This window comes from Saimiri boliviensis, chromosome 7 (assembly GCF_048565385.1).
Source record: "Saimiri boliviensis isolate mSaiBol1 chromosome 7, mSaiBol1.pri, whole genome shotgun sequence".
In the NCBI taxonomy this organism is placed as follows: Eukaryota; Metazoa; Chordata; class Mammalia; order Primates; family Cebidae; genus Saimiri; species Saimiri boliviensis.
The window spans coordinates 71,744,074-71,757,826 of NC_133455.1; the positions used below are offsets into that span (position 1 = coordinate 71,744,074).

The 13,753-nt window shown below is 58.6% G+C and overlaps 1 protein-coding gene across 1 annotated transcript; it reads left to right on the forward strand.

Moving 5' to 3' along the window:
• The first annotated feature begins 1,290 nt into the window (after positions 1–1,290).
• Positions 1,291–10,677, forward strand: NXPH4 (neurexophilin 4). The gene is made up of 2 exons (XM_039472478.2): positions 1,291–1,512; positions 9,107–10,677. The coding sequence occupies exons 1-2, from the start codon at positions 1,456–1,458 to the stop codon at positions 9,977–9,979; spliced, it is 930 nt and encodes a 309-aa protein (XP_039328412.1). The 5' UTR covers positions 1,291–1,455; the 3' UTR covers positions 9,980–10,677.
• Positions 10,678–13,753: the final 3,076 nt, after the last annotated feature.

Consider the following 13,753-nt stretch of genomic DNA (forward strand, 5'->3'; position numbering starts at 1 on the left):
TGTGTTCCCGCTTGTCTTCTGGGCTGCCAGTGACAGCATACACCTGTGTGTCTCAGTGTGTGTGTGTCCACCTCTGTGGGTGTTTGCTCTCTCTGCCAAGACAAGGAGAGGGCGAGCGATCTGAGCAGCTGTCTGGGTGTGCTCGTCTGGGTGCAGGTGTGCTGGCCTCTGTTGCTGTGCTCCTCAGTGTGTGGGGGTGCCGCTAGGTGTGCACCTGTCTCTGCATTTCGCTTCGTGTACCCTGTCTCCGTGAATACCTCTGCATGCATGCCTGGGGTGGGCCCTCAAGGGATGTATCTGTCTCTCGGTCTCTGTGCTAGTCCCTACCTCTCACTGTCTAGGTGTTGGTCATACCACAACCTCAGCCACAGCCTCAGTGCATAGCAACAGCTGACAGCTGAAGCCTTCCGGGCCAGAGAGAGAGAGAGAGGCTTGGGGGAGGAGGGAACCGAGGAAGAAACAGAGAAGAGGATGGGGACAGAAAGCTGGGGCTGGGGACGGAGACAAGGACAGAGATAGGGAAGGGAATGAGGATCTAGAAGGGCTGATGGTGAAAGATGGGATGGCGGGAGGGAAGGAACAGAGACTGCACAAAGAGGCCGGGCGGACGGCGCTGAGCGGGATTTCCTGCCCAGCCCCCATGCTGGGGCGCGCCAGGCCTCTTGGGGGTCAGTGGTGGCGACGAAGGGCAAAGGTGAACAGCGGGTCTAGCCGAGGGGTCCTGAAACCGCAGAGGTGCGGTGGGGCGGGGACAGGGGCGGCGGGCGCCGTTTGTCAGCCCTATTGACAGACGTGATGGGGTTTCCGTCCGTGATCAATGATTCTCATCTCCGGGCCGAATGAGCCGCGGGGCGCCCATCCATCCCCGTCAGCATTGCGCGGCGGCTGCCGCCCGAGGCCCCGCCCGTCCCCACCTCAGCCCCTGCCCAGTGCCTGCCCTGGACCCACCTTGCCCCTGAGCAGGGCAGAGGCCCCGGGCGTGGAGAGCCTTGCCGGGCCCGAGTGCGCGGGCCCGGAGCCCGGAGCCCGGCGCCCCACGCACGGCCCTGTTCCTCCTAGGCGCACAGACGCGGCCTCTCGAGAGTCCAGGGCCTGAGCCCCTCGACCCCCTCCGCCTCGCACCTGGGCCAGGGGCGTGTCCGGGGCGTGTCGGGGTGAAAGTCACCTTCGGTGCCCCCAGCTGGGCGGGAGGGGGCGCGCGGGGCGCGGCCGGGATTGGAGCGCCGCGGAGCCCCGCCCCCCGCCCGCGGAGTCAGACCCAACTTTCTCCCCCGCCCGCGCCCCGCCCCCAGCGCCGGCTCCGCGCCTCGCGCCCAGTCCGCGGGCCGCGCCGCCGCTCGCGCTGCTCCAGCCGCTCCCTCAGCCGCCCCGCCGCCCCGCCGCCCGCCCGCCCCCAGGCCCAGCTCTCGCCTGCCCGGGACCCGCCCCGCCTGCCCCACGCAGCCGCCCGGGAAGATGCGGCTGCTCCCGGAATGGTTCTTCTTGCTCTTTGGCCCGTGGCTCCTTAGGAAGGTAAGGATGGCAGGGCTGGGGCGCGGGCGCGGGGTCCGGGACGCGAAGGTCCCAGAGTGCGAGGGGCTCCGTGCCCCCGCCCCGCCCCCAGCTCCGAGCGTCCCAACTTTGCGCTGCTTGGGGGACGCGGACAGACAGACTGCCGGATTCGGGACGGGCGCTCTCCCAGCGCAAGTTGGCTGAGGCTTGGAGAGGGTGCCGGGCGGAGCCCCCGCTCGGAACCGGCTTCAGGCGCGGCGGGGGAGGGGACGAAGCCCGACCCGTGAGTGCGCCAGACAGAGCGGGAGTGCGAGACAGACAGACAAGCCAGCAGGGTGTCAGCTTTGCCGTCTTTCCGCGCCAGCCTCGCTCGCCTTCCTCATGTCTGTCTGTCCTTACACCCCTCCACTGTCTCCTTCCCATTTCTCTTCTCTGCACTTGTCACCATGCCAGGTGGGCTCTGTGCTGGGAGCATCCGTGGCCCGAATACACTCGCACACACGGACTCAGGCAGACACGGCTGAACTTGGCTACTGCCTCCTATCACATTTCTCACGGAGACACCATCTCCCCTGCACGACCTCACAGACACACCCCCTCTCGTGCCCCACTGAAGTGGGGGCTGTCTGGAAGGGGAGTCTCTCCTCCCATGCCCTCCCTCCTCCAACCCCACTCCAAGGCCTCTTTCCCTGAGGCTCTCAGGCGAAGACCCAGAGGCTAAGGCGACCCAGACTTGATCTGCCTCCTTCTGACTTGGAGGCTTCAACCCGCGTACATGGTGTGCTCATATGTGCTGGGTGGAGGCCGTGGGTCACCATGTGCACCTGTGTTCATGTGTCCAGGGAAGCCAGGCTTGGCTGTCCAGTACTGGGGCCCAGGGTACATATGTATACTGGTGTGGTGTGGTGGTGTTGGCTTTGCGTGAGTGAGTGCCAGTGCCTGCTTCACAGTGCAGCCATCTGTCCATGCCCCTGGCGTGTGCCCGCAATGGGGGGCCCAGTCCCCCATTTTCCTACTACCAGCCTTACGTGCCCACGCCTTCCCTGTTTCCTGCACCCCAACTGTGACCTACCTAGTTTGGGGGCAGGCAGGTCATTTCCCAAACCCTCACTCTCTGTAGCCCCAGCTCCTGTAGTCTGGAAGGGGTGTATTTCTCCCCTTAATACTGGGACCCCTGCCTGCTCAGCCAAATTACACTCGGCAAACTCCAGCAGGGCAGGGGCTGCCCCAGTGAAGCTAACGCTAGAGCTCCCTGGCCCTCCCAGTCCCGCCTGGTGACCTTGAGGGGCTGGAAGGTAGGCAGAGGAGCCCCTTCATGAAAACTGCTTCCACTGGCAGGAGCTTCTTATGGACTTGCTGCCCAGCTCTGTCCTTAGTGGACTGGAGGGGGGGGGTCTGTGTCCTACAACCCACCCACCCATGTGTGAAGGCCACCCATGTGTGTAGAGGTGGTAGGTATGGCACTCTCCTGCCCCTCCTTCCCACTTCCTCCCTCCTCATCTCCACTCTCCCTGGTAAATAAACTCCCCTGTGGACAGATCTGGTTTAATTTCCTTTGCCCCCTGAAGGGGAATGAAACATCTGGTGGAGACTCAAGGGAGAGTGAGCATGAGGATATGAGCGATGGGATCTATCTGAGTGTGTGTGAGAGCTGCAGCTGTGGGGCCTCCGTGCTGGAGTCAACGGAGCCAGTGGATCTGCTATTAGCCCAGCCTGTGTGCATGTTAGAATGTGTTTTTGTGTGTGCACACACTGCGGGTGTGTGAATATGTATAACTGCATGGGGGAAGTGTGGGTAGAGGAGTGTTTGTGTGTCCAGATAGCTGTGTGTGCTTCTGTGCACTTGTGAGTGTGGTGTGTGTGCATGTGTACCCCGTGGTCCTCTGTATGCTGGGGCCCGTGTGTTGTCTGTATGAGTCTCTGGGGTTTGTGAGTGTGCTTCTATGTGCTTGTGATTGTGAGTCCATTTGAGTGTGGTATGAGATCGTGAGCCTCAGGTTGTTTATGTATCTGAGTGTGGCTTATGTGTTTGGGTGTTCAGGGGTGTCTTGGTGCCAGCACTGGGAGTGGGCAAAAGGCGAGGCTCATCCTGGGTGAGAGGCGGGTAGGGGACAGTTTACAGGTCAGCTCTTTGGCAACCCTAACCATGAAAAGCTGACACCTCTGCCTCTCCCGTCCTGCTTGCTCACCTTCCTCCGGGCTTCTCTCCCTTCCTCCTCACTCCAGGCTTCGCATCTCTCAGGGCCTGGGACTCCTGGCTTCTACTGCCTCTGGGGTTCTGGCCTCTCAGTCAGGGATTCTTCAGGGTCTTTCTCATAAAGTCTTTGACTCCTTTCCCTCCCTGTGTCTCCCCGACCCCTTGCCAAAGCAGCTGCCTACTGGGAGAAGCAGCAGGCGATCAATAGTCACTAATCACTAATCACTAATCACTAATTAGCTGGGGAAGGGCAGGGGCGGGCCCTATGGGACCCACCAGCTCTATCCTGCCTCAGGAAAGGATTAGGATGAGTCTCTCTGAGCTGGCAGGCCGAAGCCCCTCTGCCAGCGACCCCCTCCTGCCTCCACACCCTCCTCTAGCCCCCCAGCTAATCTCTGGCTGAGCCACTTAGACACGCACAGCCTCAGCTAGGGCCCAGAGCTGCTGGCGGGGATTTGGGGGTAATCAGGGGCCGCAGCTGGACCGGGGGACAGGGGAGGGGGCTGCTGTGACAGCTCCCTTGGGCCAGAGCCTGCAGTGGAAGCCTCACAGTCCTTTTAGGAGGGGCAAGTGTCAGAAAGGAGAATTTAGAGTGTCAGAGTTGGGATGGGTGAGAAGCTGGAGACCCAGGGAGGAGGTGAGGTAATAAGAACAGAAGCAAGGCAAAGAGGGGTCAGGGATGAGGTAAGTGGAGGGGGACAACATAAACGTCTAAAGAAAGCAGGTAAGTGGGGGGACCTCGCGGAGGTCGGAGGAGTAATTGGCACGGAGATGGGGAACTTTGGACCTAGTCCTGCAACTCAAGATGGGTGGAATCCGTGAGGGACGGGGCAAACAGAGAGGGGCAGGGTCATAGGAGAGGGGTCCCAGGGCTCTGCACAGGCAGGAGTCGCCGGGCGTGGGGTGGAAAGCAGCTGCCCAGTGGGGATGGGGAGAGCAGGGAGTGCTGCCTTGAGCGCTGGAAATTGGCGAGGCTCCCCCTCTCCCCTGCCTGCCCCTCCTCCACCTCCACCCCGCCCACTCCCCCTCAGGCTCCGGCTTCGGGAAATTACATCCCGGCTCCGCAGCTCCCCCCAACCCCCACCGCGCCCCGGAGCCGGCGCCTTTATAGGCACATTTATTGCAATAATAAAGTGAGGCGCGGGGCGGGGGGCGGGGGGCAGCCGTTCCCGCGGGGACCGCGCTGGCTCTAGGAAGCAGGGAAATAAAATAAAATAAAATAAAATCAAAATTCAGATAACGGTGAGCCTTGCGCGGCAGGCCGGGGGAAGGCAGTTAGGCGGGATGTAGAGGGAGGAGGCATCCAGCCCAAGGGCAGAGCCCACCCCACTACCGGCCCCGCCCCTCAGGCCATAGTAGGGTCTGGGAAGAGGTGTCCCTGCCTGTCCTCTGTGCCTGTCCATCCTCCCCCATCCCTGTCCCCATGCTGCTTCCTGGACTATGCTGTAGCCCATCTTCATTCCTCTGGTCCTTACCCCGTCCGCATCTCTGTCTCTGCCCCATGCCTGGTCACCATGTCTGATCTCCCCATCCTTGTCCCCAGGCCTATCCTTACCGCATCCTCATCTCTGTACCCTATATCTGTGCCTGCCGGGCCCCAATCTCAGTGCCCCTCTATCTGTGTCTCAGTCCTCACCACAGGCAGTCCTGTCCACCCCAGCTCTGTCCTCACCCACACCTCTGTCCCTGGCTCCCAGCCAGACTCCAGCGGCATCGGCTGCGGCACCCCTGCCTCTTCCTAGGCACAGGGGCTTAGCACACTCTTTACTCCCTTCCCCAGCCCAGGCCTGGACTATCCCTTGCCCAACTACAGGGTACTGTTCCCTCCGCCGGTCAGATCCTGGTTGTACCCCACCTGAGCCAGGCAGTAGGGGAGAAGCAACCCCCCAGTCTGGAGGCCCAGGGGAGGTGCACCCTGCAATGCGGCTGGGGGGCTGACAGCCTGATCCTCCCCCGACTCCCAGCAGTTTCATCCCCAAAGAGCCACTCCCTGAAGTGGAGTTTGTTGCCCCCAGCAGCAGGAGGCCACCTCAACTCCCTGAAGGTACGAAGGTGCGTGGGCCCGCCGCCTGGGGGCAAAGCACTCCTGGTGCAGCTCCCACTGGCATGGGCTTGGAGGAGCCTGCCGAACCCCCCAGCTGCCGGGTACCTCCGCCCCGCCCCCGCGCCGACCGTGGAGATAGCCTCTCCCCTCCACAAATGTCACCGCGCCCAATTAGCTTAATTAAGCCAGCCAGCTCTGGAGCAAGGGGGACCCCTCCTCGGACAACATCCTGCTCCCACCCTCAGCCATGGAGGTGGGCGACCAGAGCTCTGTGCAGAGAGGAGCTCCTTACCACCTGCCTTCCCCACTCCCCTACCTCCCCCCATGCTGCTGGAGACAGACAGCCTGAAGGACTCCAGAGAGAACCACAGACAGAAAGAGGGAGGAAATCAGAATCACGAAAGGAAGAAATTTGAGGCAGAAACAGTGAGAAAAGAGACTGAGTGACAAAAGAGACCGAGAGAATGGGGGGAGAGGGAGGGAGAGAGAGAGAGACACAGAGAGAGAGAGAGAGATGGAAAAACAGTGAGAGCGCAAGAGAGGGAGAGAGAGCGAGAGCAATCTGCGGAGCCAGAGGGAGGATTTTATTTTATTTTATTCCATGTTCCCATTTCTCGGTTCGTTTCCTCGCAGACTCTCGCCCCTCCCTGTCCGAACTCCCCCACAAGGTCGCTTGGGCCAGCCGGCCGTGCTCCCCCAACTCTTCCTTTTTATCTTGGCGGTCTACAGCAGCGGGTAGGGGTGGAGTACCCAAAGCCAGGGGATTCACCAGGATCAGAGAAGCACAGACGGCAATTTGTCTGAGATCAGAGATGGGGGTGACACCCTGGCACCTCTCCTTACCCTGCTGAAGCTCCTCCCCTCCCCCACCTCTGCCTGGTAGGAGCCACTGGCCTGAATCGCCCCAGCCAGGTTCTGACTGGGTACAGGACATAGGGGTGCTTGGGTGTGCTGGGAGGGGGTGGCTTGGAGGCATTTGGAGTTATAGCATCAGATGCTATGGGGATGGGGGGACCTGGGTGGCTGGGCTTCTGGAAAGAACAGCGGTTGGGTGAGATTAGGGATCAGAGTTCAAACGGCCCTCCCTCTGGCTTTCCCTGGAAACCTAACTCCCCTCCCCCAGTGCCTTCTCCCAGGCTCAGGCCCTGTCCTTTCCAAGCCTACTTCTGGGGCCTCTTCTCCCTCCCACTGTACCCTGGGAACCCTTCCTCCACACGCTCGCAGGCCCACCCTCCAGGTGTTAGCTGCCAGCTTAAGCCTGTCTGTTGGAGTCAATCATTCTTGCCATCCCCGCCCCCTCACCTGGGCTGGGAGGAGGGATGGATGGGAGGGGGAATGAGGGGGGCGATAAATATGTATGACGAGCGGGTGGCGGCAGCATTAATAACCCGGGATCGCAGCGCGGCAGGGACAACAGGCGATGGAGATTCTAGCCCAGCAGCTTGGCTCTGCTGTTCCTGTCCCCAGTGACACAGAGTGTGTACACATGGGTGTGGGCAAACAGAGGGGGGCACCCATGCTTCCTGGCTCCTTACCTACCCACAGCACAGCCTGTGGGCCAGTGTGGGACACCTCCCCAGAGATCCCTCAGATACAATTGACATGCACACACATCCCGCGCCCATCGGAACACGGCGAGACCACACTTGTTCTGTGACTACGGATACACCCCCTTTAGAAAGAGCTTGACACTTGGGCAGAGGATGACAGGGGCTCACACAGGAAAGGTGACACCTCCAGACAGCCACACACAGCCACCCTCAGACCACTGTACACAGCCATACAGCCAACCCAGACACACAACCACACCAAACATGCACGCGCGCACACAAACACACACACACACACACACACACACACACACTGCCAATCCAGGCACATACACACAGTCACCACCGATTTACACAACAGACATGCAGCCACAACCGGCAGCCACACACACACAGTCTCCTCAGACTCAGATGTGTGGACATCCAGACACACACCCACACAGCCACCACAGCCACACACACGTACAGGCCACACACACATAACCCTTTGGGGCTAATGGAGACACCAGCACCCCAGGCTGACACATGTGGTACACCTCCCCCCTCCCACCCCACCACCCCCACCCCCACCCCCCCGCCGACCTGTGCACAGTCAGGGCCACAGCACGAGGCAGTGGCGGCTAGCTCAGGCTGACTGACACCCTCTGACATGCAGCTCCTCTCCCGCCCGCCCCCCTCCCTGGAGCAGCATCTCCATATTTCTTCCTCTCGCTTCCTTTCTGTCTCCTTCACTCCCGGCCACCACCCCCTGCCCCCACCCCAGATAATTGATGGCCCAGGCCTGGCCTGGCCGCTCCTGCCTCTCGATCCATCTTGTCCTGGAACCCACACTGTCTCTGAGATCAGCGGCCATCTGAGACACACAGAATGGTGGGATTGGGCAGGGGCTCCTCGGCAGCCAGGTGGCCTCCACCAGAGCTGGAGCACTGGGGACCTGGAGGGACAGTTGGTCTTTCCTCCTCTGCTCAACTGGTTCCCAGCACCCACTCCTCACAGGCCAGTTGGGGCTGAGGTTTACCCTGTCTGAGCTTGTGATTCTCCTGGTCTCTCAGGTCTTGGAGCCTCTTTCTTTTTTTTCTTTTTTTTCTTTCGTTCTTTCTTTCTTTCTTTCTTTTTTTTTCTGAGAGGGAGTCTCCCTCTGTTGCCCAGGCTGGAGTGCAGTGGTGTGATGTCCACTCACTGCAACCTCCACCTGCCTGGTTCAAATGATTCTCCCTCCCCAGCCTCCCCAGTAGCTAGGACTACAGGCACGGAACGCCACGCCCAGCTAATTTTTGTGTTTTTGCTAGAGATGAGGTTTTGCCATGTTGGTCAGGCTGGTCTCAAATTCCTGACCTCAGATGATCCACCCACCTCGGCCTTCCACAGTTCTGGGATTTACAGGCTTGAGCCACCATGCCCAGCCAGAGCCTCTTTCTTGATGCTGGATGTTAACGTGGTCTCAGGCTCCCGGGCTCATTACTGGAACCAACCAGGGATGGGGCCAGGAAAGAGGAGCCGGGAGCCAGAGCTCGACTCCCTACTCACCTTCTTACTGGCTTTGGATTTTGGGCTCCCATTGGAGCCCTGTGGGCACACAAAGATTATTGACGTCATTTCACAGACGTACAAACTGAGGCCCAGAGAGATGAAGGGACTTGGCCAAGACCACATAGCTTGAAAGGGCTGCAGGTCTCCTCCAAGGCACACTCCCTGCTCCCTGCGAGACTGCGTGGTTCCATTTGGTCTCCTAGCGGCTGTGTAATGGCGCTGGCCTGAGTAGGGCTTTGACAGGATGGCAGTGGACAAACCCAGCGTCTCTCTCTCCTCTTTCTTCGTGCACAGGCTGTCAATGCCCAGATACCAGAATCCGGAAGGCCGCAGTACCTGGAGCTTCGACCCGCTGCGGCGGCAGCAGGTGCTCCGGGCCAGCAGCTCCCAGGGCCGAGGTCTTCCGACGGCCTAGGCGCCGGCCGCGCCTGGAGCTGGGCCTGGCCGACCAACCACACGGGGGCGCTAGCCCGGGCGGGGGCAGCCGGGGCGTTGCCCGCGCAGCGCACCAAGAGGAAGCCGTCCATCAAGGCGGCCCGCGCCAAAAAGATCTTTGGCTGGGGGGACTTCTACTTTCGGGTGCATACTCTCAAGTTTTCACTGCTGGTGACCGGCAAGATCGTGGACCATGTGAACGGTACCTTCAGTGTGTATTTCCGCCACAACTCGTCCAGCCTGGGCAATCTCAGTGTCAGCATCGTGCCGCCCTCCAAGCGTGTCGAGTTCGGGGGAGTCTGGCTGCCCGGGCCTGCCCCCCACCCTCTGCAGTCTACGCTCGCCCTGGAGGGGGTGCTTCCTGGGCTGGGGCCCCCGCTGGGGATGGCGGCTGCCGCAGCGGCAGGGCCGGGGCTTGGGGGCTCCCTCGGGGGCGCACTGGCGGGGCCGCTTGGCGGCGCGCTGGGAGTGCCAGGGGCCAAAGAGTCGCGCGCTTTCAATTGCCACGTGGAGTATGAGAAGACAAACCGCGCGCGCAAGCACCGCCCGTGCCTGTACGACCCATCGCAGGTGTGCTTCACCGAGCACACGCAGAGCCAGGCCGCCTGGCTCTGTGCCAAGCCCTTCAAAGTCATCTGTATCTTCGTTTCTTTCCTCAGCTTTGACTACAAACTGGTGCAGAAGGTGTGCCCAGACTATAACTTCCAGAGTGAGCACCCCTACTTCGGATAGCGCCCCTCCCCAGCCCCGAGCCTCCCGCCAAATCCCAGCCTCACAAGGTGGGAACCCCCCCCACCCCGTGTTCTGCCACTCCCTTGGCCCCACTTCTTCCACTCTGGGGGTAGAGGGGAACGGCCCTCTCGGGACCCTCAGCTAGCGTGGGTGCTCTTTTCCTTATGTGGAGTGCCCAAGAGGCTGGGGTAGCCCCCTCCAATACACCCCAAAATGAAAGGGGTAAGAGTGCAGCCCCAGAATAGGCGGGGCTTGGCGGTGGTCCCAGTGTCCCCTAGGTCCACACTGAGTCCCTTTTTCATCCTCGGCGCTAGGCTGGGCACTCCCTTTCCCCTCCCCCCGCAGCTTTACTAACTCCTGGCCTGGCACCCTCAACCTGCCCTGACTTTCCTACCCCCCAGCACCTTGTCCTGCTCCACCCTGCCTGCCTAAGACTGTAAAGGCCTAAAAACCCTGGCTTGTCCTCCCACCTTTCTGCCTGCTATATGCCTGTCCCCTTTTCCTCCAAACCCCGTTAGGGTGGTGGAAGCAGAACTCCTGGGCTGAGGCGCTGGCCTGGCCCGACCCCTACCCGCCTCCCTCCAGTCAGTCCCTGCAGTCCAGCTCCACCCGCCCTCTCCAGCTGCTTCCTCTCGGTGATATTTTTTCTATGCCAAAACAGACGAGAAAGGGAACAAAATAAAGTGAAATCCAATACGCGCCTGTGTGAGACCTTTGTAGGGAATGGGGGATGTGGTGTGGGCTTCTGTCTGGTAGAGACCTGGCCAGGGTCTTCTCCCTCAGCGGCTCGTGGGGAAACCAAGGCAAAGCCTGACAGAGCTAACACTTTGGAAGTCACCAAAGACCGGATAAAAGAGAGCTGAGCGTTACCCTCGGTGTAGGAGCCCGCCTGAGGTTGGGATTCTCCTCCCTGAGGTGGGCGAAGGGAAGCTGCAGCAGGTGAGATGGAGATGAGACCCAAGTGGGGATCATCAGCGAACTATTTGGGACGATTTGGGGAAGGAAGCGTAAAACCTTGAATGATATGGAGATGCAGGGACAGTGTCGGCGGAGTGCTGACAACCTGCTAAGCTCCGCGGGGCCGGCGGGAGGTGGCAGGCTTGGGGGGAACGGTGTTCACAGCATCTGGAGTCATCGATCTTCCTTTTCCTTCCTAATTTCGTGGGCGCTGAGTTTGCAGACGGATGAGGGAGGGAGGGAGCTTTGGGATGAGGGGATGGGGGAAGGGACCAGCGCCGGTTTGGAAGGCGGGGCCCGTAGTCGCTACTTGCCGCCTGCAAACACAGCCCTCTTTAGCCAACTGCCCACCCTCCCCCAACCCCTGCCTCAGGCTTCTTCCTGCAGCCAAGGCTGCTAATTTTATCCGCCCCCAACCCTGGCCTGGGCGTTAATTGGCTGCGGCTTCATTAGCGGTTCTCAGCTCAGCCGCCCCCCTCCCCTAGGGACCCCTAGCTGGAGGAGGGAGGGGGCGCGGACAAGCTGAGGCACCAAGAAACTCCTCATCTTTGCCTTGAGTCCAGGGTCAGGATGCCCACTGGGAGGGCAGTGTTCCCCAGGGGCTTGCCCACTGGCTGCAGCCTGAAACTGAGTCAGAAACCGAGTCTGACCCAGACAGATCTGGGAGTGAAAAGTCAGTAAGCAGAAAATAAATATCGCTGGCTGGCTGGATGAAGGAATAACAGGGTCAACTGAAGAGAGCAGGGAGATGGGGAATGGTTCTGGAGCCGAGACTGGCCAAAAGCAGAACCCAGAAGTCTAACACCAGGCTTATTGCTGGAAACACCTGAGAAAAGCCGAGCCTACAGTGGCAGGGAAGGAGGGTCCAGCTAGGGGGCATTTCTAAGGCCTGGTATGAGAGCCAGGTGGGGATGGCTGGAATTAGCAAATTAGCCCATCTGGGCCTTAGTTTCTTCACTTGTAAAGCCACAGTAAATAGTGTGTGGTGGGGATTCAATGAGGCTTTTCTTGTGATTGTTTGCTGTGATGGATTGTTATCCCCTCTGCCTTCTTCAAGGCATCTTCTCCTCTTCCTCCTCCTCTACCTCATACATCTGGACATCTGAGAGCAGGGTAAGGTGCCCCTGCTTGTCATAGTCACTTTTTTTTTTTTTTTGAGACGGAGTTTTTGCTTTTGTTACCCAGGCTGGAGTGCAATAGTACGATCTCGGCTCACCGCAACCTCCGTCTCCCGGGTTCAAGCAATTCTCCTGCCCCAGCCTTCTGAGTAGCTGGGACTACAGGGGTGCCCAGCTAATTTTTGTATTTTTAGTAGAAACGGGGTTTCACCATGTTGACCAGGATGGTCTCGATCTCTTGACCTTGTGATCCACCCGTCTCGGCCTCCCAAAGTGCTGGAATTATAGGCATGAGCCACCGCGCCCACGTGAGCCACCATTGTCACATTTTGTTACCTGTTCACCTCGTGGTATCCCAGCAGCCAGTGAGCTCTTCATATCTCTCCAGGGATATGGCATGCCTGGCATAGAGTAACAGCTCAATCTGTCTGTTGAATGAATGAATAACATTGCTACATAAGGCAATGATTCTCAAAACCACTGGTTATCAGTCTGTCCAAGTGCAGTGATGTTTACAACTAATTGATCAAAACCAGTTACAGGTTTCTTTGTACCTTCTTCACTCCCACTGCTTCACTAGCCTTTAAAAAACAATTTTATTTATTTATTTATTTATTTGCCAGGCACGGCAGCTCATGCGTGTAATCCCAGTACTTTGGGAGGCTAAGGCAAGCAGATCATGAGGTCAAGAGATCGAGACCATCCTGGCCAACATGATAAAAACCTCATCTCTACTAAAAATACAAAAATTAGCTGGGCGTGGTGGCACGTGTCTGTAGTCCCAGCTACTCCGGAGGCTGAGGCAGGAGAATTGCTTGAATCCGGGAGGCAGAAGTTGCAATAAGCCAAGATCATGCCACTGCACGCCAGCCTGAGATACAAAGCAAGAATTCATCTCAAAAAAAAAAAAAATTTTTTTTTGAGACAGTCTCACTCTCTTCCTCAGGCTGGAGTGCAGATGCTTGACCATGGCTCACCTTAAACTCCTGGGTTGACCCTCCTGCCTCAACCTTCCCAGTATCCAGGACTGCATGCACATACCACCATGTCTAACTAATTTTAAAATTTTTATTTTGTAGAGATGGGAGTCTCACTATGTTGACCAGGCTGGTTTAGAAATCCTGGCCTTGGCCGGGCACGGTGGCTCAAGCCTGTAATCCCAGCACTTTGGGAGGCCGAGGTGGATGGATCACGAGGTCAAGAGATCGAGACCATCCTGGTCAACACGGGGAAACCTCGCCTCTACTAAAAATACAAAAAATTAGCTGGGCATTGTGGCGCGTGCCTGTAATCCCAGCTACTCGGGAGGCTGAGGCAGGAGAATTGCCTGAACCCAGGAGGCGGAGGTTGCAGTGAGCCAAGATTGTGCCATTGCACTCCAGCCTGGGTAACAAGAGCGAAACTCCGTCTCATTAAAAAAAAAAAAAAGAAAAAAAAGAAATCCTGGCCTCAAGAGATCCTCTTGCCTCAGCCTCCCAAAGTGCTGAGATTACAGGCATGAGCCACCATGCCCAGCCCAAAGCATTTTTTAAAATAATAATAATTTTTAAAAACCAAGTTGGCTTATCGGAACCACTGAGGAGAGGTTTAGTTGTGTGGCAGCATAGGTGGGCAAGTGTCTATTCCTTGAGATCCATTGAATTAGAATCTCTGAAGGCAGACCCCACACTCATATTTATATCATAGTTTTCAACCCAGG

Bases quoted from the DNA above. Each gene is read 5' to 3' on its own strand.
- NXPH4 (XM_039472478.2), top strand. From the start codon at position 1,456: ATGCGGCTGCTCCCGGAATGGTTCTTCTTGCTCTTTGGCCCGTGGCTC. The intron at 1,513-9,106 runs GTAAGGATGGCA...CTTCGTGCACAG, and splicing joins GCCCGTGGCTCCTTAGGAAG to GCTGTCAATGCCCAGATACC.